At 51.1% G+C, this 25458-nt stretch overlaps 1 protein-coding gene across 7 annotated transcripts in view; it reads right to left on the bottom strand.

Annotated features, from left to right (window-relative positions):
* The window catches only part of LOC137352789 (potassium-transporting ATPase alpha chain 1), an 87152-nt gene that overhangs the window by 26999 nt on the left and 34695 nt on the right, over nt 1-25458 (bottom strand). For all 7 annotated transcript variants that reach the window (XM_068018612.1, XM_068018613.1, XM_068018618.1 and 4 more), the window contains 6 exons: nt 16079-16347; nt 14120-14318; nt 11597-11706; nt 9868-10002; nt 6965-7157; nt 4044-4219 (listed from right to left, as the gene is read on the bottom strand). In XM_068018612.1, the coding sequence (XP_067874713.1) occupies nt 4044-4219; nt 6965-7157; nt 9868-10002; nt 11597-11706; nt 14120-14318; nt 16079-16347 (1082 nt within the window). The remainder of the gene's footprint in view (nt 1-4043; nt 4220-6964; nt 7158-9867; nt 10003-11596; nt 11707-14119; nt 14319-16078; nt 16348-25458) is intronic.

Here is a 25458-nt window from a genome sequence, read left to right as displayed (position 1 = left end):
TATAAACCACCCGAACCCCTCGATTAGATTCCAGTCTGCAACTCACTCCCTGGTATCTGTTATTCTATATATAAACCCCCCGAACCCCTCGATTAGATTCCAGTCTGTAACTCACTCCCGGGTATCTGTTATTCTATATATAAACCCCCCGAACCCCTCGATTAGATTCCAGTCTGTAACTCGCTCCCGGGTATCTGTTATTCTATATATAAACCGCCCCCCGAACCCCTCGATTAGATTCCAGTCTGTAACTGACTCCCGGGTATCTGTTATTCTATATATAAACCCCCCGAACCCCTCGATTAGATTCCAGTCTGTAACTCGCTCCCGGGTATCTGTTATTCTATATATAAACCCCCCCGAACCCCTCGATTAGATTCCAGTCTGTAACTCACTCCCGGGTATCTGTTATTCTATATATAAACCCCCCGAACCCCTCGATTAGATTCCAGTCTGTAACTCGCTCCCGGGTATCTGTTATTCTATATATAAACCCCCCCAACCCCTCGATTAGATTCCAGTCTGTAACTCACTCTTGGGTATCTGTTATTCTATAGAAAACCCCCCGAACCCCTCGATTAGATTCCAGTCTGTAACTCACTCCCGGGTATCTGTTATTCTATATATAAACCCCGCCGAACCCCTCGATTAGATTCCAGTCTGTAACTCACTCCCGGGTATCTGTTATTCTATATATGAACCCCTCGATTAGATTCCAGTCTGTAACTCACTGCCGGGTGTCTGTTATTCTATATATAAACCCCCCCGAACCCCTCGATTAGATTCCAGTCTGTAACTCACTCCCGGGTATCTGTTATTCTATATATAAACCCCCCCGAACCCCTCAATTAGATTCCAGTCTGTAACTCACTCCCGGGTATCTGTTATTCTATATTTCAACCCACCGAACCCCTCGATTAGATTCCAGTCTGTAACTCACTGCCGGGTATCTGTTATTCTATATATAAACCCCCCCGAACCCCTCGATTAGATTCCAGTCTGTAACTCACTCCCGGGTATCTGTTATTCTATATATGAACCCCTCGATTAGATTCCAGTCTGTAACTCACTCCCGGGTATCTGTTATTCTATATATAAACCCCCCGAACCCCTCGATTAGATTCCAGTCTGTAACTCGCTCCCGGGTATCTGTTATTCTATATATAAACCCCCCCCGAGCCCCTCGATTAGATTCCAGTCTGTAACTCACTCCCGGGTATCTGTTATTCTATATATAAACCCCCCGAACCCCTCGATTAGATTCCAGTCTGTAACTCACTCCCGGGTATCTGTTATTCTATATATAAACCCCCCGAACCTCTTGATTAGATTCCAGTCTGTAACTCACTCCCGGGTATCTGTTATTCGATATATAAACCCCCCGAACCCCTCGATTAGATTCCAGTCTGTAACTCACTCCCGGGTATCTGTTATTCTAAATATAAACCCCCCGAACCCCTCGATTAGATTCCAGTCTGTAACTCACTCCCGGGTATCTGTTATTCGATATATAAACCCCCCGAACCCCTCGATTAGATTCCAGTCTGTAACTCACTCCCGGGCATCTGCTATTCTGGATAGAAAACCCCCCGAACCACTCAATTAGATTCCAGTCTGTAACTCACTCCGAGGTATCTGTTATTCTATATATAAACCCCCCGAACCTCTCGATTAGATTCCAGTCTGTAACTCACTCCCGGGTATCTGTTATTCTATATATAAACCCCCCGAACCTCTCGATTAGATTCCAGTCTGTAACTCACTCCCAGGTATCTGTTATTCTATATATAAACCCCCCGAACCTCTCGATTAGATTCCAGTCTGTAACTCACTCCCGGGTATCTGTTATTCTATATATAAACCCCCCGAACCTCTCGATTAGATTCCAGTCTGTAACTCACTCCCAGGTATCTGTTATTCTATATATAAACCCCCCGAACCTCTCGATTAGATTCCAGTCTGTAACTCACTCCCGGGTATCTGTTATTCTATATATAAACCCCCCGAACCCCTCGATTAGATTCCAGTCTGTAACTCACTCCCAGGTATCTGTTATTCTATATATAAACCCCCCGAACCTCTCGATTAGATTCCAGTCTGTAACTCACTCCCGGGTATCTGTTATTCTATATATAAACCCCCCGAACCTCTCGATTAGATTCCAGTCTGTAACTCACTCCCAGGTATCTGTTATTCTATATATAAACCCCCCGAACCTCTCGATTAGATTCCAGTCTGTAACTCACTCCCGGGTATCTGTTATTCTATATATAAACCCCCCGAACCTCTCGATTAGATTCCAGTCTGTAACTCACTCCCAGGTATCTGTTATTCTATATATAAACCCCCCGAACCTCTCGATTAGATTCCAGTCTGTAACTCACTCCCGGGTATCTGTTATTCTATATATAAACCCCCCGAACCCCTCGATTAGATTCCAGTCTGTAACTCACTCCCGGGTATCTGTTATTCTATATATAAACCCCCCGAACCTCTCGATTAGATTCCAGTCTGTAACTCACTCCCGGGTATCTGTTGTTCTATATATAAACCTCTCGATTAGATTCCAGTCTGTAACTCACTCCCAGGTATCTGTTATTCTATATATAAACCCCTCCGAACCCCTCGATGAGATTCCAGTCTGTAACTCACTCCCAGGTATCTGTTGTTCTGTAAATAAACCCCCCGAACCCCTCGATTAGATTCCAGTCTGTAACTCACTCCCGGGTATCTGTTATTCTATATATAAACCCCTCGAACCCCTCGATTAGATTCCAGTCTGTAATTCACTCCCGGGTATCTGTTATTCTATATATAAACCCCCCGAACCCCTCGATTAGATTCCAGTCTGTAACTCACTCCCGGGTATCTGTCATTCTATATATAAACCCCCCCGAACTCCCCGATTAGATTCCAGTCTGTAACTCACTCCCGGGTATCTGTTATTCTATATATAAACCCCTCGAACCCCTCGATTAGATTCCAGTCTGTAATTCACTCCCGGGTATCTGTTATTCTATATATAAACCCCCCGAACCCCTCGATTAGATTCCAGTCTGTAACTCACTCCCGGGTATCTGTTATTCTATATATAAACACCCCGAACCCCTCGATTAGATTCCAGTCTGTAACTCACTCCCGGGTATCTGTTATTCTATATATAAACCCCCCAAACCCCTCGATTAGATTCCAGTCTGTAACTCACTCCCGGGTATCTGTTATTCTATATATAAACCCCCCAAACCCCTCGATTAGATTCCAGTCTAACTCACTCCCGGGTATCTGTTATTCTATATATAAACCCCTCGAACCCCTCGATTAGATTCCAGTCTGTAACTCACTCCCGGGTATCTGTTATTCTATATATAAACCCCTGAACCCCTCGATTAGATTCCAGTCTGCAACTCACTCCCGCGTATATGTTATTCTATATATAAACCCCTCGAACCCCTCGATTAGATTCCAGTCTGTAACTCACTCCCGGGTATCTGTTATTCTATATATAAACACCCCGAACCCCTCGATTAGATTCCAGTCTGTAACTCACTCCCGGGTATCTGTTATTCTATATATAAACACCCCGAACCCCTCGATTAGATTCCAGTCTGTAACTCACTCCCGGGTATCTGTTATTCTATATATAAACCCCCCAAACCCCTCGATTAGATTCCAGTCTGTAACTCACTCCCGGGTATCTGTTATTCTATATATAAACCCCCCAAACCCCTCGATTAGATTCCAGTCTAACTCACTCCCGGGTATCTGTTATTCTATATATAAACCCCTCGAACCCCTCGATTAGATTCCAGTCTGTAACTCACTCCCGGGTATCTGTTATTCTATATATAAACCCCCCCGAACCCCTCGATTAGATTCCAGTCTGTAACTCACTCCCGGGTATCTGTTATTCTATATATAAACCCCCCCGAAACCCCTCGATTAGATTCCAGTCTGGAACTCAGTCCCGGGTATCTGTTATTCTATATATAAACCCCCCCGAAACCCCTCGATTAGATCCTGTTGATCACTCAGGCTGCACCTACCCTGATTCCTGCAGTCCGACATTTAACCACAGCGTCTGGGACAGTGGCTCTTGGGGGATCAATCATTGAGATGAGGCCATCGAAACAAAGGCCACTGGTGGGAAAGTTCATCTCATCCGTGTCAAAGGTGAATCCTCGAGGATATTCCTTCTCCATCAGGTGTATGTGACAGAATCCTGTGCAGGAGAGGCACAAGTTACGTTCAGCTTACAACAAACCTCGGTTGGACCACACTTCTGATGCTGGAGTCATGCTCCCGTGCTGGTGTTTCTGCCCCACACGAGCCTCCTCCCCACCCCCCCTCTCCATCTCACCCTATCACCATATCCTTCTATTCCTTTCTCCCTCGTGTGTTTATCCAGCTTCCCCCTTAAATACATCGATACTATTCACCTCAACCACTCCCTGTGGGAGCGAGTTCCACATTCTCACCACTCTCTGGGGAAAGAGGTTTCTCCGGAATTCCCCATTGGATTTATTAGTGACTGTCTTATATTGATGGACCCGAGTTCTGGTCTCTCCCCGACACTAGCTCCCAGTCCAGCAACTCCTGTATTTTAAAATTCTCATCCTTGTTTTCAAATCCTTTCATGGCCTCCTCAACCCTCCCTATCTCTGTAACCTCCTCCAGCCCCTACAACCCTCCCTATCTCTGTAACCTCCTCCAGCCTCCTCAACCCTCCCTATCTCTGTAACCTCCTCCAGCCCCTACAACCCTCCCTATCTCTGTAACCTCCTCCAGCCCCTACAACCCTCCCTATCTCTGTAACCTCCTCCAGCCCCTACAACCCTCCTTATCTCTGTAACCTCCTCCAGCCCCTACAACCCACCCTATCTCTGTAACCTCCTCCAGCCCCTACAACCCTCCCTATCTCTGTAACCTCCTCCAGCCCCTACAACCCTCCCTATCTCTGTAACCTCCTCCAGCCCCTACAACCCTCCCTATCTCTGTAACCTCCTCCAGCCCCTACAACCCTCCTTATCTCTGTAACCTCCTCCAGCCCCTACAACCCACCCTATCTCTGTAACCTCCTCCAGCCCCTACAACCCTCCCTATCTCTGTAACCTCCTCCAGCCCCTATAACCCACCCTATCTCTGTAACCTCCTCCAACCCCAACAACCCTCCCTATCTCTGTAACCTCCTCCAGCCCCTACAACCCTCCCTATCTCTGTAACCTCCTCCAGCCCCTACAACCCTCCTTATCTCTGTAACCTCCTCCAGCCCCTACAACCCACCCTATCTCTGTAACCTCCTCCAGCCCCTACAACCCTCCCTATCTCTGTAACCTCCTCCAGCCCCTACAACCCACCCTATCTCTGTAACCTCCTCCAACCCCAACAATCCTCCCTATCTCTGTAACCTCCTCCAGCCTCTACAACCCTCCCTATCTCTGGAACCTCCTCCAGCCCCTACAGCCCTCCCTATCTCTGTAACCTCCTCCAGTCCCTACAACCCTCCCTATCTCTGTAACCTCCTCCAGCCCCTACAACCCTCCCTATCTCTGTAACCTCCTCCAGCCTCTACAACCCTCCCTATCTCTGTAACCTCCTCCAGCCTCTACAACCCTCCCTATCTCTGTAACTTCCTCCAGCCCCAACAACCTTCCCTATCTCTGTAACCTCCTCCAGTCCCTACAACCCTCCCTATCTCTGTAACCTCCTCCAGCCCCTACAACCCTCCCTATCTCTGTAACTTCCTCCAGCCCCTACAACCCGCCCTATCTCTGTAACTTCCTCCAGCCCCTACAATCCTCCATATCTCTGTAACCTCCTCCGGCCCCTACAACCCTCCCTATCTCTGTAACCTCCTCCAGCCCCTACAATCCTCCCTATCTCTGTAACCTCCTCCAGCCCCTAAAACCCGCCCTATCTCTGTAATCTCCTCCAGCCTCTACAACCCTCCCTATCTCTGTAACCTCCTCCGGCCCCTACAACCCTCCCTATCTCTGTAACCTCCTCCAGCCCGTACAACCCTCCCTATCTCTGTAACCTCCTCCAGCCCCTACAATCCTCCCTATCTCTGTAACCTCCTCCTGCCCCTACAACCCTCCCTATCTCTGTATCCTCCTCCAGTCCCTACAACCCTCCCTATCTCTGTAACCTCCTCCAGCCCCTACAACCCTCCCTATCTCTGTAACCTCCTCCAGCCCGTACAACCCTCCCTATCTCTGTAACCTCCTCCAGCCCCTACAATCCTCCCTATCTCTGTAACCTCCTCCTGCCCCTACAACCCTCCCTATCTCTGTATCCTCCTCCAGTCCCTACAACCCTCCCTATCTCTGTAACCTCCTCCAGTCCCTACAACCCTCCCTATCTCTGTAACCTCCTCCGGCCCCTACAACCCTCCCTATCTCTGTAACCTCCTCCAGCCCGTACAACCCTCCCTATCTCTGTAACCTCCTCCAGCCCCTACAATCCTCCCTATCTCTGTAACCTCCTCCTGCCCCTACAACCCTCCCTATCTCTGTATCCTCCTCCAGTCCCTACAACCCTCCCTATCTCTGTAACCTCCTCCAGCCCCTACAACCCGCCCTATCTCTGTAATCTCCTCCAGCCTCTACAACCCTCCCTATCTCTGTAACCTCCTCCAGCCCCTACAACCCTCCGAGATCTCTGCGCTCCCTCCAATTCCGTCCTCTCGCCCATCCCCCGATTCCCATCGCTCCACCATTGGCGGCCGTGCCTTCAGCTGCCTGGGGGCCCTGAGCTCTGGAATTCCCTCCCTAAACCTCTCCGCCTCTCTCTCTCTCTCTCCTCCTTAAAAACCGACCTCTCTGACTGAGCTTTTGGTCGCCGGTCCCTAATATCTCCTGGTGTAGCTCGGGGTCAGATTTTGTCTGATTTACCCTCCTGTGAAGGACCCTGGGATGTTTCACTGGGTTAAAGTTGATATATAAATGCACGATGCTGTTGCAGTTACCCAGCACTCTCTCTCCCAGACCTCCCAGGTCCATGTAGGCTGTCTGAAACGCCTCTTTCCACTGTTCATCCAGCGGCAGTTCCTGCCCCTTGATCATGATGGTGGAGCAGCGTTCCAGGATCCGTTCCGGAGCTCCCTTCATTACCAGTAGATAACGCAGATCCAAGGGATCTTCCATTTCGTGGATTGACAGCTGCCAGAGTCGGAGACAATCACATCCAGTTACACAGAGTACAGCACAGAAACTGGCCATTCGGCCCATCAGCTCCGTGCTGGTGTTTCTGCCCCACACGAGCCTCCTCCCCACCCCCCCCCCCTCTCTCCATCTCACCCTATCACCATATCCTTCTATTCCTTTCTCCCTCATGTGTTTATCCAGCTTCCCCCTTAAATGCATCGATACTGTTCACCTCAACCACTCCCACTCTGACCTCACTGGGCTCGAGTCAGGTCTCACTGACCCCGAGTCCGACCTCACTGACCCTGAGTCCGACCTCAGTGACCCCGCGTCCGTCCTCACTGACCCCGTATCCGACCTCAGTGACCCCGTGTCCGACCGCGTCCGTCCTCACTGACCCCGAGTCTGACCTCAGTGACCCCGCGTCCGTCCTCAGTGACCCCGAGTCCGACCTCAGTGACCCCGTATCCGACCTCAGTGACCCCGCGTCCGTCCTCACTGACCCCGTATCCGACCTCAGTGACCCCGCGTCCGACCGCGTCCGTCCTCAGTGACCCCGAGTCCGACCTCAGTGACCCCGTATCCGACCTCAGTGACCCCACGTCCGTCCTCACTGACCCTGAGTCCGACCTCAGTGACCCCGCGTCCGTCCTCAGTGACCCCGAGTCCGACCGCGTCCGTCCTCACTGACCCCGAGTCCAACCTCAGTGACCCCGGGTCCGACCGCGTCCGTCCTCACTGACCCCGAGTCTGACCTCAGTGACCCCGCGTCCGTCCTCAGTGACCCCGAGTCCGACCTCAGTGACCCCGTATCCGACCTCAGTGACCCCGCGTCCGTCCTCACTGACCCCGTATCCGACCTCAGTGACCCCGTATCCGACCTCAGTGACCCCGCGTCCGTCCTCACTGACCCTGAGTCCGACCTCAGTGACCCCAAGTCCGACCTCAGTGACCCCGTAGCCAACTTCAGTGACCCCGCGTCCGTCCTCACTGACCCCCGAGTCAGACTTCAGTGACCCCGAGTCCGACCTCACTGACCCCGAGTCCGACATCACTGACCCCGAGTCCGACCTCATTGACCCCGAGTTCGACCTCACTGACCCGTGTCCGACATCAGTGACCCCAAGTCTGACCTCACTGACCCTGAGTCTGAGCTCAGTGACCCCGCGTCCGTCCTCAGTGACCCCGAGTCCGACCGCGTCCGTCCTCACTGACCCCAAGTCTGACCTCAGTGACCCCGTATCCGACCTCAGTGACCCCATGTCCGTCCTCACTGACCCCGAGTCCGACCTCAGTGACCCCGCGTCCGTCCTCACTGACACCGAGTCCGACCTCAGTGACCCCGTAGCCAACCTCAGTGACCCCGCGTCCGTCCTCAGTGACCCCGAGTCCGACCTCAGTGACCCCGTAGCCAACCTCAGTGACCCCGCGTCCGTCCTCAGTGACCCCGAGTCCGACCTCAGTGACCCCGTATCCGACCTCAGTGACCCCGCGTCCGTCCTCACTGACCCTGAGTCCGACCTCAGTGACCCCGAGTCCGACCTCAGTCACCCCGTAGCCAACTTCAGTGACCCCGCGTCCGTCCTCACTGACCCCGAGTCCGTCCTCACTGACCCCGAGTCCGACCTCACTGACCCCGAGTCCGTCCTCACTGACCCCGAGTCCGACCGCGTCCGTCCTCACTGACCCCGAGTCCGACCTCAGTGACCCCGAGTCCGACCGCGTCCGTCCTCACTGACCCCGAGTCCGACCTCAGTGACCCCGTATCCGACCTCAGTGACCCCGCGTCCGTCCTCACTGACCCCGAGTCCGACCTCAGTGACCCCGTAGCCAACTTCAGTGACCCCGCGTCCGTCCTCACTGCCCCCGAGTCAGACTTCAGTGACCCCGAGTCCGACCTCACTGACCCCGAGTCCGACATCACTGACCCCGAGTCCGACCTCATTGACCCCGAGTTCGACCTCACTGACCCGTGTCCGACATCAGTGACCCCAAGTCTGACCTCACTGACCCTGAGTCTGACCTCAGTGACCCCGCGTCCGTCCTCAGTGACCCCGAGTCCGACCTCAGTGACCCCGTATCCGACCTCAGTGACCCCACGTCCGACCTCACTGACCCCGAGTCCGACCTCATTGACCCCGAGTTCGACCTCACTGACCCGTGTCCGACATCAGTGACCCCAAGTCTGACCTCACTGACCCTGAGTCTGACCTCAGTGACCCCGCGTCCGTCCTCAGTGACCCCGAGTCCGACCTCAGTGACCCCGTATCCGACCTCAGTGACCCCACGTCCGACCTCACTGACCCTGAGTCCGACCTCAGTGACCCCGCGTCCGTCCTCACTGACCCCGAGTCCGACCTCAGTGACCCCGTAGCCAACCTCAGTGACCCCGCGTCCGTCCTCACTGACCCCCGAGTCCGACATCAGTAACCCCGGGTCCGACCTCACTGACCCCGAGTCCGACCTCACTGACCCGTATCCGACCTCAGTGACCCCGAGTCCGACATCACTGACCCCGAGTCCGACCCCACTGATCCCGAGTCCGACCTCACTGACCCCAAGTCTGACCTCAGTGACCCCGTGTCCGACCTCAGTGACCCCGAGTACGACCTCAATGACCCGAATCTGACCTGAGTGACCCCAGTGGGTACAGCCCCAGTTTACCAGCTCCTGACCCTTGCCCAGGTCTCTCCCCAGCACAGATACCAGCCCCTGTGTTCCTCACCTGGAACTTGTTGGTGGAATTGAAAGGAATCTCACAAACTTTCTTGAAGCGATGGCGATAATCGAGAACATTTCCAATGGTGAGTTCCGTGAATTTGAGCAGGGCAGTCTCTGAGGCATCACCAATGACTTCTCTCTGAACGGAAGGGTGCAGGGGGGAATTGATCACAATCCAGTGAACACAGAGGACTGACTGTGGTTCGGTTTTACAATTAAAGACAACAAAAGAGGGAGTGAAACCTGAATTATATTCACAGTTCCCACCACCTCCCAATGTGGAATCAATGACCAGATCCGCTGGGTTTTTTTTAGTGATGTTGTTTGAGGGATAAATATCATCCCCAGGACACGGGGGAGAACTCCCCCCCCCCCCCACCACCCCCCGCCCCGCCACCCCGCTCTTCTTCATGGGTGTGAGTGTGTCTGTGTGTGCGATGTGTGTCCGTGTGTGCAATGTGTGTCCGTGTGTGTGTGTAATGTGTGTTCATGTATGTTTGTGAGTGCGTCCATGTGTGTGCGTTTGTGAGCGTGTCCGTGTTTGCGTGTATCTGTGTGTAGGCACGATGTGTGTATGTTGTGGCTGATGACTAGACTCAGCCTCTCCCAGATTTTGACCACCTTTATTTTTATTTGTTCCTGGGATGTGGGCGTCGCAGGCCAGGCCAGCATTTATTGCCCATCCCTAATTGCCCCTTGAACTGAGTGTCTTGCTCGGCCATTTCAGAGGGTATGTCAAAGTTAACCACATTGCTGTGGGTCTGGAGTCACATGTAGGCCAGACCGGGTAAGGACAGCAGATTTCCTTCCCTGAAGGACATTAGTGAACCAGATGGGTTTTTACAACAATCGACAATGGTTTCATGGCCATCATTAGACTAGCTTCTAATTCCAGATTTATTAATTGAATTCAAGTTCCACCTTCTGCTGTGGTGGGATTCGAACCCATGTCCCCAGAGTAATACCCTGGGTCTCTGGTTACTAGTCCGGTCACAATACCAATAAGTCATCGCCTCCACTTACTGTGGGATCTGTGGGTGGGGGTTAGGAGTGGAGGAGGAGTGAGGTGGGAGGAGTGGAGGGGGAGTGGGGGGGGGGGAAGTGGAGGGGCAGTGGGGTGGTCAGAGTTGGGGGGAGGGGGGGTGTGGAGGGAGAACGGGGTGGTGTGGGAGGGGAGTGGAGGAGTAGTGAGGTGGGCGGAGTGGGGGGGAGTGGAGGGGCACAGAGGTGGGCAGGGTGGAGGGAGAGCGGTGGGGGGGAGTGGGAGGGGAGTGGAGGAGTAATGAGGTGGGCAGAGTGGAGGGAGAGTGGAGGGAGAGCGGGGGGGGGTAGTGGAGGGGCAGTGAGTTGAGTGGAGGGAGAGTGGTGGGGCAGTGAGGTGGGCGGAGTGACAGAGTAGTGAGGTGGGCGGAGTTGGGGGGGGGCTTTAACATTTTAACATGTTGAAGGGCAGCAGGGGAGTGTGGGGCACAAACCCCAGTCGGAGCCCTCGAGGACGGGCGTGGAGCGAAAGGCACAGGATCATCGGGGGTGCAGGGGGAGGGGAGGAGGGATGACGGGGGTGAGGAGAAGAGGGATGGAGGGGGGCGGATGGGGAGGAAGGAGGAGGAAGGTCAGCCTGAATCCGAGTCCATAGTCGGTGCGATACTGGCCTAAACCCCTGACCAGTGGTAGCAGCAGAAAGAGGGACCGCTGTGTCCCGGGAAATCTCCTGTCCAATTGTCCCTCCTCACCTTTGGAATTGGGATTCCATCCTGGTTGGGTTTGAAGATGGCTCGATTACAGAGGGTGGCAACTCGAGACAGAGCTCGCCAGGTGTCAGACGTCTGGTCAAAGCTTTGGCCTGGAAAATAATAACCGAGTCCAATGAGAGCCTCCCCCACACACAGGCGGGAATATGAAAGACAGAAGCTGCATCTCTCTAGCGCCTTTCCCCACCTCGGGACGTCCCAAAGGCCCTCACAGACAATAAGGGACCAGTTTTTGAAGTGCGCTCACTGTTTGTAATGTAGGAAACGCGGCAGCCAAAACTGCGCACAGCAAGATCCCACAAACAGCGATGTGATAACGACCCAGATCATCTGGGTTTTTTTTTTGTGATGTCGGTTGAGGGATAAATATTGTCCCCAGGACACCGGGGAGAACTCCCCTCCCTCCCGCTGCTCTTCTTCCAAATAGTGGCCGTGGGATCTTTTACACCCACCTGAGAGGGCAGACGGGGGCCTCGGTTTAATGTCTCATCTGAAAGACGGCACCTCTGACAGTGCAGCACTCCCTCAGTACTGACCCTCCAACAGTGCAGCACTCCATCAGTACTGACCCTCCGACAGTGCAGCACTCCCTCAGTACTGACCCTCCGACAGTGCAGCACTCCCTCAGTACTGACCCTCCGACAGTGAAACACTCCCTCAGTACTGACCCTCCGACAATGCAGCACTCCCTCAGCACTGACCCTCCGACAGTGCGGCACTCCCTCAGTACTGACCCTCCGATAGTGCGGCACTCCCTCAGTACTGACCCTCTGACAGCGCAGCACTCCCTCAGTACTGACCCTCCGACAGTGCAGCACTCCCTCAGTACTGACTCTCCGACAGTGCGGCACTCCCTCAGTACTGACCCTCCGACAGTGCGGCACTCCCTCAGTACTGACCCTCCGACAGTGAAACACTCCCTCAGTACTGACCCTCCGACAGTGCGGCACTCCCTCAGTACTGACCCTCTGACAGTGCAGCACTCCCTCAGTACTGACCCTCTGACAGTGCAGCACTCCCTCAGTACTGACCCTCTGACAGTGAAACACTCCCTCAGTACTGACCCTCCGACAGTGCGGCACTCCCTCAGTACTGACCCTCCGACAGTGCAGCGCTCGCTCAGTACTGACCCTCCGACAGTGCAGCACTCCCTCAGTACTGACCCTCCAACAGTACAGCACTCCCTCAGTACTGACCCTCCGACAGTGCAGCACTCCTTCAGTACTGACCCTCCGACAGTGCGGCACTCCCTCAGTACTGACCCTCCGACAGTGCAGCGCTCGCTCAGTACTGACCCTCCGACAGTGCAGCGCTCGCTCAGTACTGACCCTCTGACAGTGCAGCTCACATTCACAGGAAGTGTCTGCAATATGTGCCTTGAATATACAACCTTGCCACTCAAAGTTAAGGGAAAGTGAGGCTGTGAAACCCACTGAGCCCTTTAGAAACAGGGTCCCACCATCAGTCTCTCTATCAGGGACCCTGTTTAAAGAGGGAGTCCCTCCGTCAGGTATCCTGTTTAAAGAGGGAGTCTCTCCGTCAGGGACTCTGTTTGAAGAGGGAGTCTCTCCATCAGGGACTCTGTTTAAAGAGGGAGTCTCTCCGTCAAGGACTCTGTTTGAAGAGGGAGTCTCTCTGTCAGGGACCCTGTTTAAAGAGGGAGTCTCTCCATCAGGGACCCTGTTTAAAGAGGGAGTCTCTCCGTCAGGGACTCTGTTTGAAGAGGGAGTCTCTCCGTCAGGGACTCTGTTTAAAGAGGGAGTCTCTCCGTCAGGGACTCTGTTTGAAGAGGGAGTCTCTCCGTCAGGGACTCTGTTTAAAGAGGGAGTCTCTCCGTCAGGGACTCTGTTTGAAGAGGGAGTCTCTCCAACAGGGACTCTGTTTAAAGAGGGAGTCTCTCCGTCAGGGATCCTGTTTAAAGAGGGAGTCTCTCCGTCAGGGACTCTGTTTAAAGAGGGAGTCTCTCCGTCAGGGACTCTGTTTAAAGAGGGAGTCTCTCCATCAGGGACTCTGTTTGAAGAGGGAGTCTCTCCAACAGGGACTCTGTTTAAAGAGGGAGTCTCTCCGTCAGGGATCCTGTTTAAAGAGGGAGTCTCTCCGTCAGGGACTCTGTTTAAAGAGGGAGTCTCTCCGTCAGGGACTCTGTTTAAAGAGGGTGTCTCTCCGTCAGGGACTCTGTTTAAAGAGGGAGTCTCTCCATCAGGGACTCTGTTTAAAGAGGGAGTCTCTCCGTCAGGGACTCTGTTTAAAGAGGGAGTCTCTCCGTCAGGGACTCTGTTTAAAGAGGGAGTCTCTCCGTCAGGGACTCTGTTTAAAGAGGGAGTCTCTCCGTCAGGGATCCTGTTTAAAGAGGGAGTCTCTCCGTCAGGGATCCTGTTTAAAGAGGGAGTCTCTCCGTCAGGGACTCTGTTTGAAGAGATGATCTTGCTGTTGTACTGAATCACCGTCTGAATGCTGAGGCTTCCTCTCTGCTGTTGCTTGTGCATTCGAGTGTAGGAGCCTCACCTGACTGATCCTCGGTGGTGTCCGCTGAGTGGATTTGGTTATCGAACCACAGATGAGAGACAGTCATTCGGTTCTGGGTCAGAGTCCCTGTCTTATCGGAACAAATCACCGAGGTCGATCCCAAAGTCTCCACTGCCTCCAGGTTCTTCACCACACAGTTCTTACGTGCCAGACGCTTGGCTGTTAGTGAGAGGCACACCTGTATAACAGGACAGGTTAGATACAGAGTAAAGCTCCCTCTACACTGTCCCCATCAAACACTCCCAGGACAGGTACAGTACGGGGGTTAGATACAGAGTAAAGCTCCCTCTACACTGTCCCCATCAAACACTCCCAGGACAGGTACAGTACGGGGGGTAGATACAGAGTAAAGCTCCCTCTACACTGTCCCCATCAAACACTCCCAGGACAGGTACAGCACGGGGGGTTAGATACAGAGTAAAACTCCCTCTACACTGTCCCCATTAAACACTCCCAGGACAGGGACAGGACGGGGGGTAGATACAGAGTAAAGCTCCCTCTACACTGTCCCCATCAAACACTCCCAGGACAGGTACAGTACGGGGGGTAGATACAGAGTAAAGCTCCCTCTACACTGTCCCCATCAAACACTCCCAGGACAGGTACAGCACGGGGGGTTAGATACAGAGTAAAACTCCCTCTACACTGTCCCCATTAAACACTCCCAGGACAGGGACAGGACGGGGGGTAGATACAGAGTAAAGCTCCCTCTACACTGTCCCCATCAAACACTCCCCAGGACAGGTACAGTACGGGGGTTAGATACAGAGTAAAGCTCCCTCTACACTGTCCCCCATCAAACACTCCCAGGACAGGTACAGCACGGGGGTTAGATACAGAGTAAAGCTCCCTCTACACTGTCCCCCATCAAACACTCCCCAGGACAGGTACAACACGGGGGTTAGATACAGAGTAAAACTCCCTCTACACTGTCCCCATCAAACACTCCCAGGACAGGTACAACACGGGGGTTAGATACAGAGTAAAACTCCCTCTACACTGTCCCCATCAAATAGTCTCAGGACAGGTACAGCACAGGGGTTAGATACAGAGTAAAGCTCCCTCTACACTGTCCCCCATCAAACACTCCCAGGACAGGTACAGTACGGGGGGTAGATACAGAGTAAAGCTCCCTCTACACTGTCCCCATCAAACACTCCCAGGACAGGTACAGTACGGGGGGTAGATACAGAGTAAAGCTCCCTCTACACTGTCCCCATCAAACACTCCCAGGACAGGTACAGCACGGGGGGTTAGATACAGAGTAAAACTCCCTCTACACTGTCCCCATTAAACACTCCCAGGACAGGGACAGGACGGGGGGTAGATACAGAGTAAAGCTCCCTCTACACTGTCCCCATCAAACACTCCCCAGGACAGGTACAGTACGGGGGTTAGATACAGAGTAAAGCTCCCTCTACACTGTCCCCCATCAAACACTCCCAGGACAGGTACAGCACGGGGGTTAGATACAGAGTAAAGCTCCCTCTACACTGTCCCCCATCAAACACTCCCCAGGACAGGTACAACACGGGGGTTAGATACAGAGTAAAACTCCCTCTACACTGTCCCCATCAAACACTCCCAGGACAGGTACAACACGGGGGTTAGATACAGAGTAAAACTCCCTCTACACTGTCCCCATCAAATAGTCTCAGGACAGGTACAGCACAGGGGTTAGATACAGAGTAAAGCTCCCTCTACACTGTCCCCCATCAAACACTCCCAGGACAGGTACAGTACGGGGGTTAGATACAGAGTAAAGCTCCCTCGACACTGTCCCCCATTAAATGTGAGACGAACGACAGTTCGATGAGTTGAATCATCTCCCTGTATTTTATATTTTCTAAGATTCTCTAATTGAAGAATGTTCTATACTACAATCATGTGACATTTCATTGCCTGCTCCTCCGTCCTGTCCCCTGCCATGGCTCTCACCGTGACGGTTGCCAGGAGACCCTCCGGGACATAAGCCACCACAATGGCCATGAAGAAGATCATGGCATCCAGGAATTGGTAGCCGATCACCATGGCAACGCAGAAGAAAGTGGCGCCGAAGAAGATGGCCAAACCAGCAATGATGTCGACAAAGTGCTCAATCTCGATGGCGATTGGTGTCTTCTCGTTTCCCACGCCCGACGCCAGGCTCGCGATTCGTCCAATGATGGTGCGGTCTCCTGTGTTAATGATAATCCCGGTGCCAATTCCTGTGGGGCAGAGACAGAGGGAGGGGGTGAGAGAGAATGGTGAGAGAGACAGAGAGAGCGAGAGAGAGAGAGAGAGAGAGAAACAGAGAGAGAAACAGAGAGAGAGAAACAGTGAGAGAGACAGAGAGACAGACAGACAGACAGAGTGAGTCAGAGAGAGCGAGAGAGAGAGAAACAGTGAGACAGACAGTCAGAGAGAGAGAGAGAGAGAGACAGAGAGAGAAACAGAGAGAGAAACAGAGAGAGAGAAACAGTGAGAGAGACAGAGAGACAGACAGACAGACAGAGTGAGTCAGAGAGAGCGAGAGAGAGAGAAACAGTGAGACAGACAGTCAGAGAGAGAGAGAGAGAGAGAGAGAGAGAGAAACAGAGAGAGAAACAGAGAGAGAGAAACAGTGAGAGAGACAGAGAGACAGACAGACAGACAGAGTGAGTCAGAGAGAGCGAGAGAGAGAGAAACAGTGAGACAGACAGTCAGAGAGAGAGAGAGAGAGAGACAGAGAGAGAAACAGAGAGAGAAACAGAGAGACAGAGAGAGAAACAGAGAGACAGACAGACAGACAGAGTGAGTCAGAGAGAGCGAGAGAGAGAGAAACAGTGAGACAGACAGTCAGAGAGAGAGAGAGAGAGAGACAGAGAGAGAAACAGAGAGACAGACAGACAGACAGAGTGAGTCAGAGAGAGCGAGAGAGAGAAACAGTGAGAGAGACAGAGAGAGAAACAGAGAGACAGTCAGTCAGAGAGAGAGAGAGAGAGACAGAGAGAGAAACAGAGAGACAGACAGACAGATAGAGAGAGAGACAGACAGACAGACAGAGAGAGAAACAGTGAGACAGAGAGAGCAAGACAGAGAGAGAGAGAGACAGAGGGAGGGGGTGAGAGAGAATGGTGAGAGAGACAGAGAGAGCGAGAGAGAGAAACAGTGAGAGAGACAGAGAGAGAAACAGAGAGAGAAACAGAGAGAGAAACAGAGAGACAGACAGAGAGAGAAACAGAGAGACAGTCAGTCAGAGAGAGAGAGAGAGAAACAGACAGACAGACAGACAGACAGAGTGAGTCAGAGAGAGCGAGAGAGAGAAACAGTGAGAGAGACAGAGAGAGAAACAGAGAGACAGTCAGTCAGAGAGAGAGAGAGAGAAACAGACAGAGAGAGCAAGACAGAGACAGAGAGAGACAGAGAGAGAAACAGAGAGACAGTCAGACAGATAGAGAGAGAGACAGACAGACAGACAGAGAGAGCAAGACAGAGAGAGAGAGAGACAGAGGGAGGGGGTGAGAGAGAATGGTGAGAGAGACAGAGAGAGCGAGAGAGAGAAACAGTGAGACAGACAGAGAGAGAAACAGAGAGACAGTCAGACAGATAGAGAGAGAGAGAGAAACAGTGAGACAGACAGAGAGAGAAACAGAGAGACAGTCAGACAGATAGAGAGAGAGACAGACAGACAGACAGAGAGAGAAACAGTGAGACAGAGAGAGCAAGACAGAGAGAGAGAGAGACAGAGGGAGGGGGTGAGAGAGAATGGTGAGAGAGACAGAGAGAGCGAGAGAGAGAAACAGTGAGACAGACAGAGAGAGAAACAGAGAGACAGTCAGACAGATAGAGAGAGAGAGAGAAACAGTGAGACAGACAGAGAGAGAAACAGAGAGACAGTCAGACAGATAGAGAGAGAGAGAAACAGACAGACAGAGAGAGCAAGACAGAGAGAGACAGACAGAGACAGACAGAGAGAGAAACAGAGAGACAGTCAGACAGATAGACAGAGAGAGAAACAGACAGACAGAGAGAGCAAGACAGAGAGAGAGAGAGACAGAGAGAGCAAGAGAAAAGAGAGACAGACAGAGAGAGAAACAGAGACAGCGAGACAGAGAGAAAGCAAGAGAAAGAGAGAGAGAAACAGAGAGAGACAGAGAGAGAAACAGAGAGACAGTCAGTCAGAGAGAGAGAGAGAGAAACAGACAGACAGAGAGAGCAAGACAGAGAGAGAGAGAGAGACAGAGAGAGAAACAGAGAGAAACAGACAGACAGAGAGAGCAAGACAGAGAGAGAGAGAGACAGAGAGAGACAGAGAGAGACAGTCAGTCAGATAGAGAGAGAGAAACAGACAGACAGAGAGAGCAAGACAGAGAGAGAGAGAGACAGAGAGAGACAGAGAGAGACAGTCAGTCAGAGAGAGAGAGAGAGAAACAGACAGACAGAGAGAGCAAGACAGAGAGAGAGAGAGAGACAGAGAGAGAAACAGAGAGACAGACAGACAGATCGAGCGAGTCAGAGAGTGAGAGAGAGAAACAGACGGACAGAGCGAGACAGAGAGAGAGAACACGCGAGAAAGAGACAGATAGAGTGAGAGAGACAGATAGAGTGAGAGAGAGAAACAGAGAGACAGACAGAGAGAGAAACAGAGAGACAGTCAGACAGACAGAGCGAGTCAGACAGAGAGAGAGAGAAACAGACAGACAGAGAGAGCAAGAGAAAAACAGAGAGACAGACAGAGAGAGCAAGAGAAAAGAGAGACAGGCAGAGAGAGAAACAGAGAGAGCGAGACAGAGAGACAGCAAGAGAAAGAGAGAGAGAAACAGACAGACAGACAGACAGAGTGAGTCAGAGAGCGAGAGAGAGAAACAGACAGACAGACAGAGGGAGACAGAGAGAGAAAAAGACAGACTGAGAGAGCAAGACAGAGAGAGAGAGAAACAGAGAGACAGATAGAGAGAGCAAGAGAAAAGAGAGACAGACAGAGAGAGAAACAGAGACAGCGAGACAGAGAGAAAGCAAGAGAAAGAGAGAGAGAAACAGAGAGACAGACAGAGAGAGAAACAGAGACAGACAGACAGAGTGAGTCAGAGAGCGAGAGAGAGAGAGAAACAGACAGACAGACAGAGCAAGACAGAGAGAGAGGGCGCGAGAAAGACAGAGAGAGCGAGACAGACAGAGAGAGAAAAACAGAGAGAGCGAGACAGAGAGAGACAGACAGAGAGAGCAAGACAGAGAGAGCAAGACCGAGAGAGCGAGACAGAGAGAGAGAGAAACAGAGAGAGCAAGACAAAGAGAGCAAGAGAAACAGAGAGAGCAAGACAGACAGACAGACAGAGTGAGTCAGAGAGCGAGAGACAGAAACAGACAGAGAGAGAGAGAGAGAAACAGACAGACAGAGAGAGCAAGACAGAGGGAGAGAGAAACAGAGAGACAGACAGACAGACAGAGTGAGTCAGAGAGCGAGAGAGAGAAACAGACAGACAGACAGAGCAAGACAGAGAGAGAGAGAGAGAAAGACAGACAAAGAGAGCAAGACAGAGAGAGAGAGAAGCAGAGAGACAGACAGAGAGAGCAAGAGAAACAGAGAGAGCCAGACAGACAGACAGACAGAGTGAGTCAGAGAGCGAGAGACAGAAACAGACAGAGAGAGAGAGAGAGAAACAGACAGACAGAGAGAGCAAGACAGAGGGAGAGAGAAACAGAGAGACAGACAGACAGACAGTGAGTCAGAGAGCGAGAGAGAGAGACAGACAGACAGAGCGAGACAGAGAGAGAGAGAGAGAAAAAGACAGACAGAGAGAGCAAGACAGAGAGAGAGAGAAGCAGAGAGACAGACAGAGAGAGCAAGAGAAAAGAGAGACAGACAGAGAGAGAAACAGAGACAGCGAGACAGAGAGAAAGAGAGAGAGAAACAGAGAGACAGACACAGACAGACAGAGTGAGTCAGAGAGCGAGAGAGAGAGAGAAACAGACAGACAGGCAGAGCGAGACAGAGAGAGAGGGCGCGAGAAAGACAGAGAGCGAGAGAAACAGAGAGAGAAACAGACAGACAGAGTGAGTCAGAGAGCGAGAGAGAGAGAGAAACAGACAGACAGACAGAGCGAGACAGAGAGAGAGGGCGTGAGAAAGACAGAGAGAGCGAGAGAAACAGAGAGACAGACAGAGAGAGAAACAGAGAGACAGAGAGAGACAGACAGAGAGAGACAGACAGAGAGAGAAAAACAGAGAGAGAGAAACAGAGAGACAGACAGAGAGAGCAAGACAGAGAGAGCGAGACAGAGAGAGCGAGAAACAGAGAGACAGACATAGAGAGCAAGACAGAGAGCGAGACAGAGAGAGAGAGAAACAGAGAGAGCAAGACAAAGAGAGCAAGAGAAACAGAGAGAGCGAGACAGACAGACAGACAGACAGAGTGAGTCAGAGAACGAGAGAGAGAAACAGACAGACAGACAGAACGAGACAGAGAGAGAGAGAGAGAAACAGACAGACAGAGAGAGCAAGACAGAGGGAGAGAGAAACAGGGAGACAGACAGACAGACAGAGTGAGTCAGAAAGCGAGAGAGAGAAACAGACAGACAGACAGAGCGAGACAGAGAGAGAGAGAGAGAAACAGACAGACAGACAGAGAGAGCAAGAGAAAAGAGAGACAGACAGAGAGAGAAACAGAGAGAGCGAGACAGAGAGCAAGAGAAAGAGAGAGACAGACAGACAGAGTGAGTCAGAGAGCGAGAGAGAGAGAGAAACAGACAGACAGACAGAGCGAGACAGAGAGAGGGCGCGAGAAAGACAGAGAGAGCGAGAGAAACAGAGAGACAGACAGAGAGAGAAACAGAAACACAGACAGAGAGAGAAACAGAGAGAGCGAGACAGAGAGAGAGAGAAACAGAGAGACAGACAGAGAGAGCGAGACAGAGAGAGCAAGAGAAAAGAGAGACAGACAGAGAGAGAAACAGAGAGAGCGAGACAGAGAGAGAGAGAAACAGAGAGACAGACAGAGAGAGCGAGACAGAGAGAGCAAGAGAAAAGAGAGACAGACAGAGAGAGAAACAGAGAGAGCGAGACAGAGAGACAGCAAGAGAAAGAGAGAGAGAAACAGAGAGACAGACAGAGAGAGAAACAGAGAGACAGACAGAGAAAGACAGAGAGAGAGAGCGCGAGAAAGAGACAGAGTGAGCGAGAGAAACAGAGAGACAGACAGAGAGAGCGAGAGAAACAGAGAGACAGACAGAGAGAGCAAGAGAAACAGAGAGAGAAACAGAGAGACAGACAGAGAGAGAAACAGAGAGAGTGAGACAGAGAGACAGCAAGAGAAAGAGAGAGAGAAACAGAGAGACAGACAGAGAGAGAAACAGACAGACAGACAGACAGATAGAGCGAGTCAGAGAGAGAGAGAGAGAGAGAAACAGACAGACAGACAGAGCGAGACAGAGAGAGAGAGCGCGAGAAAGAGACAGAGTGAGCAAGAGAAACAGAGAGACAGACAGAGAGAGCAAGAGAAACAGAGAGACAGACAGAGAGAGAAAAACAGAGATAGCGAGACAGAGAGACAGCAAGAGAAAGAGAGCGAGACAGACAGACGGAGAGAGACAGAGAGAGAGAGAAACAGAGAGACAGACTGACAGAGCAAGACAGAGAGAAACAGAGAAAGAGAGAAAGAGAGAGAGTGAGAGACAGACAGAGAGAAACAGAGAGAGACAGACAGACAGAGTGAGACAGAGAGAGAGAGAAAGCGAGAGAGACAGACAGAGAGAAACAGAGAGAGCAAGAGAGAGAGAGAGAGAGAACGAGAGAGAGAGCGAGAGGGCAACAGAGAATGGTGAGAGAGAGAACAACAGAGAGAGCAAGAGAGACAGGCTGAGTGAAGTGAGAGACAGCGCACAGAGAGAGCAAGAGAAAATGGTGAGAGAGAGAACAACAGAGAGCCAGAGAGTAAGACAGACAGAGAGAAAGCAAAAAGAGTGAGAGAGTGGTGAGAATGAGAGAGAAAGCACGGTCAGAGGGAGAGAGAGACAGATTGAGAGCAAGTGCACGAGAGAGCCAGTGAGAGAGAGAGACGGAGAGAAATGATCGGAGAGATAAAGTGTGAGGGCAGTAAGGGAGAGGGAGAGAGAGAGAAATGATCAGAGAGATAAAGTGTGAGGGCAGTAAGGGAGAGAGAGAGAGAGAGAAATGATCACAGAGATAAAGTGTGAGGGCAGTATGGGAGTGAGAGAGAAAGAGAGAGAGAGAGAGAGAAATGATCAGAGAGATAAAGTGTGAGGGCAGTAAGGGAGGGAGAGAGAGAGAGAAATGATCAGAGAGATAAAGTGTGAGGGCAGTAAGGGAGAGAGAAATGATCAGAGAGATAAAGTGTGAGGGCAGTAAGGGAGAGAGAGAGAGAAATGATCAGAGAGATAAAGTGTGAGGGCAGTAAGGGAGAGAGAGAGAGAAATGATCAGAGAGATAAAGTGTGAGGGCAGTAAGGGAGAGAGAGAGAGAGAGAAATGATCAGAGAGATAAAGTGTGACGGCAGTAAGGGAGGGAGAGAGAGAGAGAAATGATCAGAGAGATAAAGTGTGAGGGCAGTAAGGGAGAGAGAGAGAGAGAGAAATGATCAGAGAGATAAAGTGTGAGGGCAGTAAGGGAGGGAGAGAGAGAGAGAAATGATCAGAGAGATAAAGTGTGAGGGCAGTAAGGGAGAGAGAGAGAGAAATGATCAGAGAGATAAAGTGTGAGGGCAGTAAGGGAGAGAGAGAGAGAGAGAGAAATGATCAGAGAGATAAAGTGTGAGGGCAGTAAGGAAGAGAGAGAGAGAGAGAGAAATGATCAGAGAGATAAAGTGTGAGGGCAGTAAGGGAGAGAGAGAGAGAGAAATGATCAGAGAGATAAAGTGTGAGGGCAGTAAGGGAGGGAGAGAGAGAGAGAAATGATCAGAGATATAAAGTGTGAGGGCAGTAAGGGAGAGAGAGAGAGAGAGAAATGATCAGAGAGATAAAGTGTGAGGGCAGTAAGGGAGAGAGAGGGAGAGAAATGATCAGAGAGATAAAGTGTGAGGGCAGTAAGGGAGGGAGAGAGAGAGAGAAATGATCAGAGATATAAAGTGTGAGGGCAGTAAGGGAGAGAGAGAGACAGAGAAATGATCAGAGATAAAGTGTGAGGGCAGTAAGGGAGAGAGGGAGAGAGAGAGAGAGAAATGATCAGAGAGATAAAGTGTGAGGGCAGTAAGGCAAAGAGAGAGAGAGAGAGAGAAATGATCAGAGATATAAAGTGTGAGGGCAGTAAGGGAGAGAGCGAGAGAGAGAAATGATCAGAGAGACAAAGTGTGAGGGCAGTAAGGGAGAGAGAGAGAGAGAAATGATCAGAGAGATAAAGTGTGAGGGCAGTAAGGGAGGGAGAGAGAGAGAGAAATGATCAGAGATATAAAGTGTGAGGGCAGTAAGGGAGAGAGAGAGACAGAGAAATGATCAGAGAGATAAAGTGTGAGGGCAGTAAGGGAGAGAGAGAGAGAGAGAGAGAGAGAGAGAGAGAAATGATCAGAGAGATAAAGTGTGAGGGCAGTAAGGGAGAGAGAGAGAGAGAGAAATGATCAGAGAGATAAAGTGTGAGGGCAGTAAGGGAGAGAGCGAGAGAGAGAAATGATCAGAGAGATAAAGTGTGAGGGCAGTAAGGGAGAGTGAGAGAGAGAAATGATCAGAGAGATAAAGTGTGAGGGCAGTAAGGGAGAGAGAGAGAGAAATGATCACAGAGATAAAGTGTGAGGGCAGTAAGGGAGAGAGAGAGAGAGAGAGAAATGATCAGAGAGAAAAGTGTGAGGGCAGTAAGGGAGAGAGAGAGAGAGAGAGAGAAATGATCGGAGAGATAAAGTGTGAGGGCAGTAAGGGAGAGAGAGAGAGAGAAATGATCAGAGAGATAAAGTGTGAGGGCAGTAAGGGAGAGAGAGAGAGAGAGAGAAATGATCAGAGAGATAAAGTGTGAGGGCAGTAAGGGAGAGAGAGAGAGAGAGAAATGATCGGAGAGATAAAGTGTGAGGGCAGAAAGGGAGAGAGAGAGAGAGAAATGATCAGATAGATAAAGTGTGAGGGCAGTAAGGGAGAGAGAGAGAGAGAGAGAAATGATCAGAGAGATAAAGCGTGAGGGCAGTAAGGGAGGGAGAGAGAGAGAGAAATGATCAGAGAGATAAAGTGTGAGGGCAGTAAGGGAGGGAGAGAGAGAGAGAAATGATCAGAGAGATAAAGTGTGAGGGCAGTAAGGGAGAGAGAGAGAGAGAGAGAGAAATGATCAGAGAGATAAAGTGTGAGGGCAGTAAGGGAGAGAGAGAGAGAGAGAGAGAGAAATGATCAGAGAGATAAAGTGTGAGGGCAGTAAGGGAGAGAGCGAGAGAGAGAAATGATCAGAGAGATAAAGTGTGAGGGCAGTAAGGGAGAGAGAGAGAGAGAAATGATCAGAGAGATAAAGTGTGAGGGCAGTAAGGGAGAGAGAGAGAAATGATCGGAGAGATAAAGTGTGAGGGCAGTAAGGGAGAGGGAGAGAGAGAAATGATCAGAGAGATAAAGTGTGAGGGCAGTAAAGGAGAGAGAGAGAGAGAGAGAAATGATCAGAGAGATAAAGTGTGAGGGCAGTAAGGGAGAGAGAGAGAGAGAGAGAGAAATGATCGGAGAGATAAAGTGTGAGGGCAGTAAGGGAGAGAGAGAGAGAGAAATGATCAGAGAGATAAAGTGTGAGGGCAGTAAGGGAGAGAGAGAGAGAGAGAGAGAAATGATCAGAGAGATAAAGTGTGAGGGCAGTAAGGGAGGGAGAGAGAGAGAGAAATGATCAGAGAGATAAAGTGTGAGGGCAGTAAGGGAGAGAGAGAGAGAGAGAGAGAAATGATCAGAGAGATAAAGTGTGAGGGCAGTAAGGCAGAGAGAGAGAGAGAGAGAGAAATGATCAGAGAGATAAAGTGTGAGGGCAGTAAGGCAGAGAGAGAGCGAGAGAGAGAAATGATCAGAGAGATAAAGTGTGAGGGCAGTAAGGGAGAGAGAGAGAGAAATGATCAGAGAGATAAAGTGTGAGGGCAGTAAGGGAGGGAGAGAGAGAGAGAAATGATCAGAGAGATAAAGTGTGAGGGCAGTAAGGGAGGGAGAGAGAGAGAGAAATGATCAGAGAGATAAAGTGTGAGGGCAGTAAGGGAGAGAGAGAGAGAGAAATGATCAGAGAGATAAAGTGTGAGGGCAGTAAGGGAGGGAGAGAGAGAGAGAAATGATCAGAGAGATAAAGTGTGAGGGCAGTAAGGGAGAGAGAGAGAGAGAGAAATGATCAGAGAGATAAAGTATGAGGGCAGTAAGGCAGAGAGAGAGAGAGAGAGAGAAATGATCAGAGAGATAAAGTGTGAGGGCAGT

Source organism: Heterodontus francisci, chromosome 39, assembly GCF_036365525.1.
Source record: "Heterodontus francisci isolate sHetFra1 chromosome 39, sHetFra1.hap1, whole genome shotgun sequence".
In the NCBI taxonomy this organism is placed as follows: domain Eukaryota; kingdom Metazoa; phylum Chordata; class Chondrichthyes; order Heterodontiformes; family Heterodontidae; genus Heterodontus; species Heterodontus francisci.
This window is presented reverse-complemented; position numbering and strand designations above follow the sequence as displayed.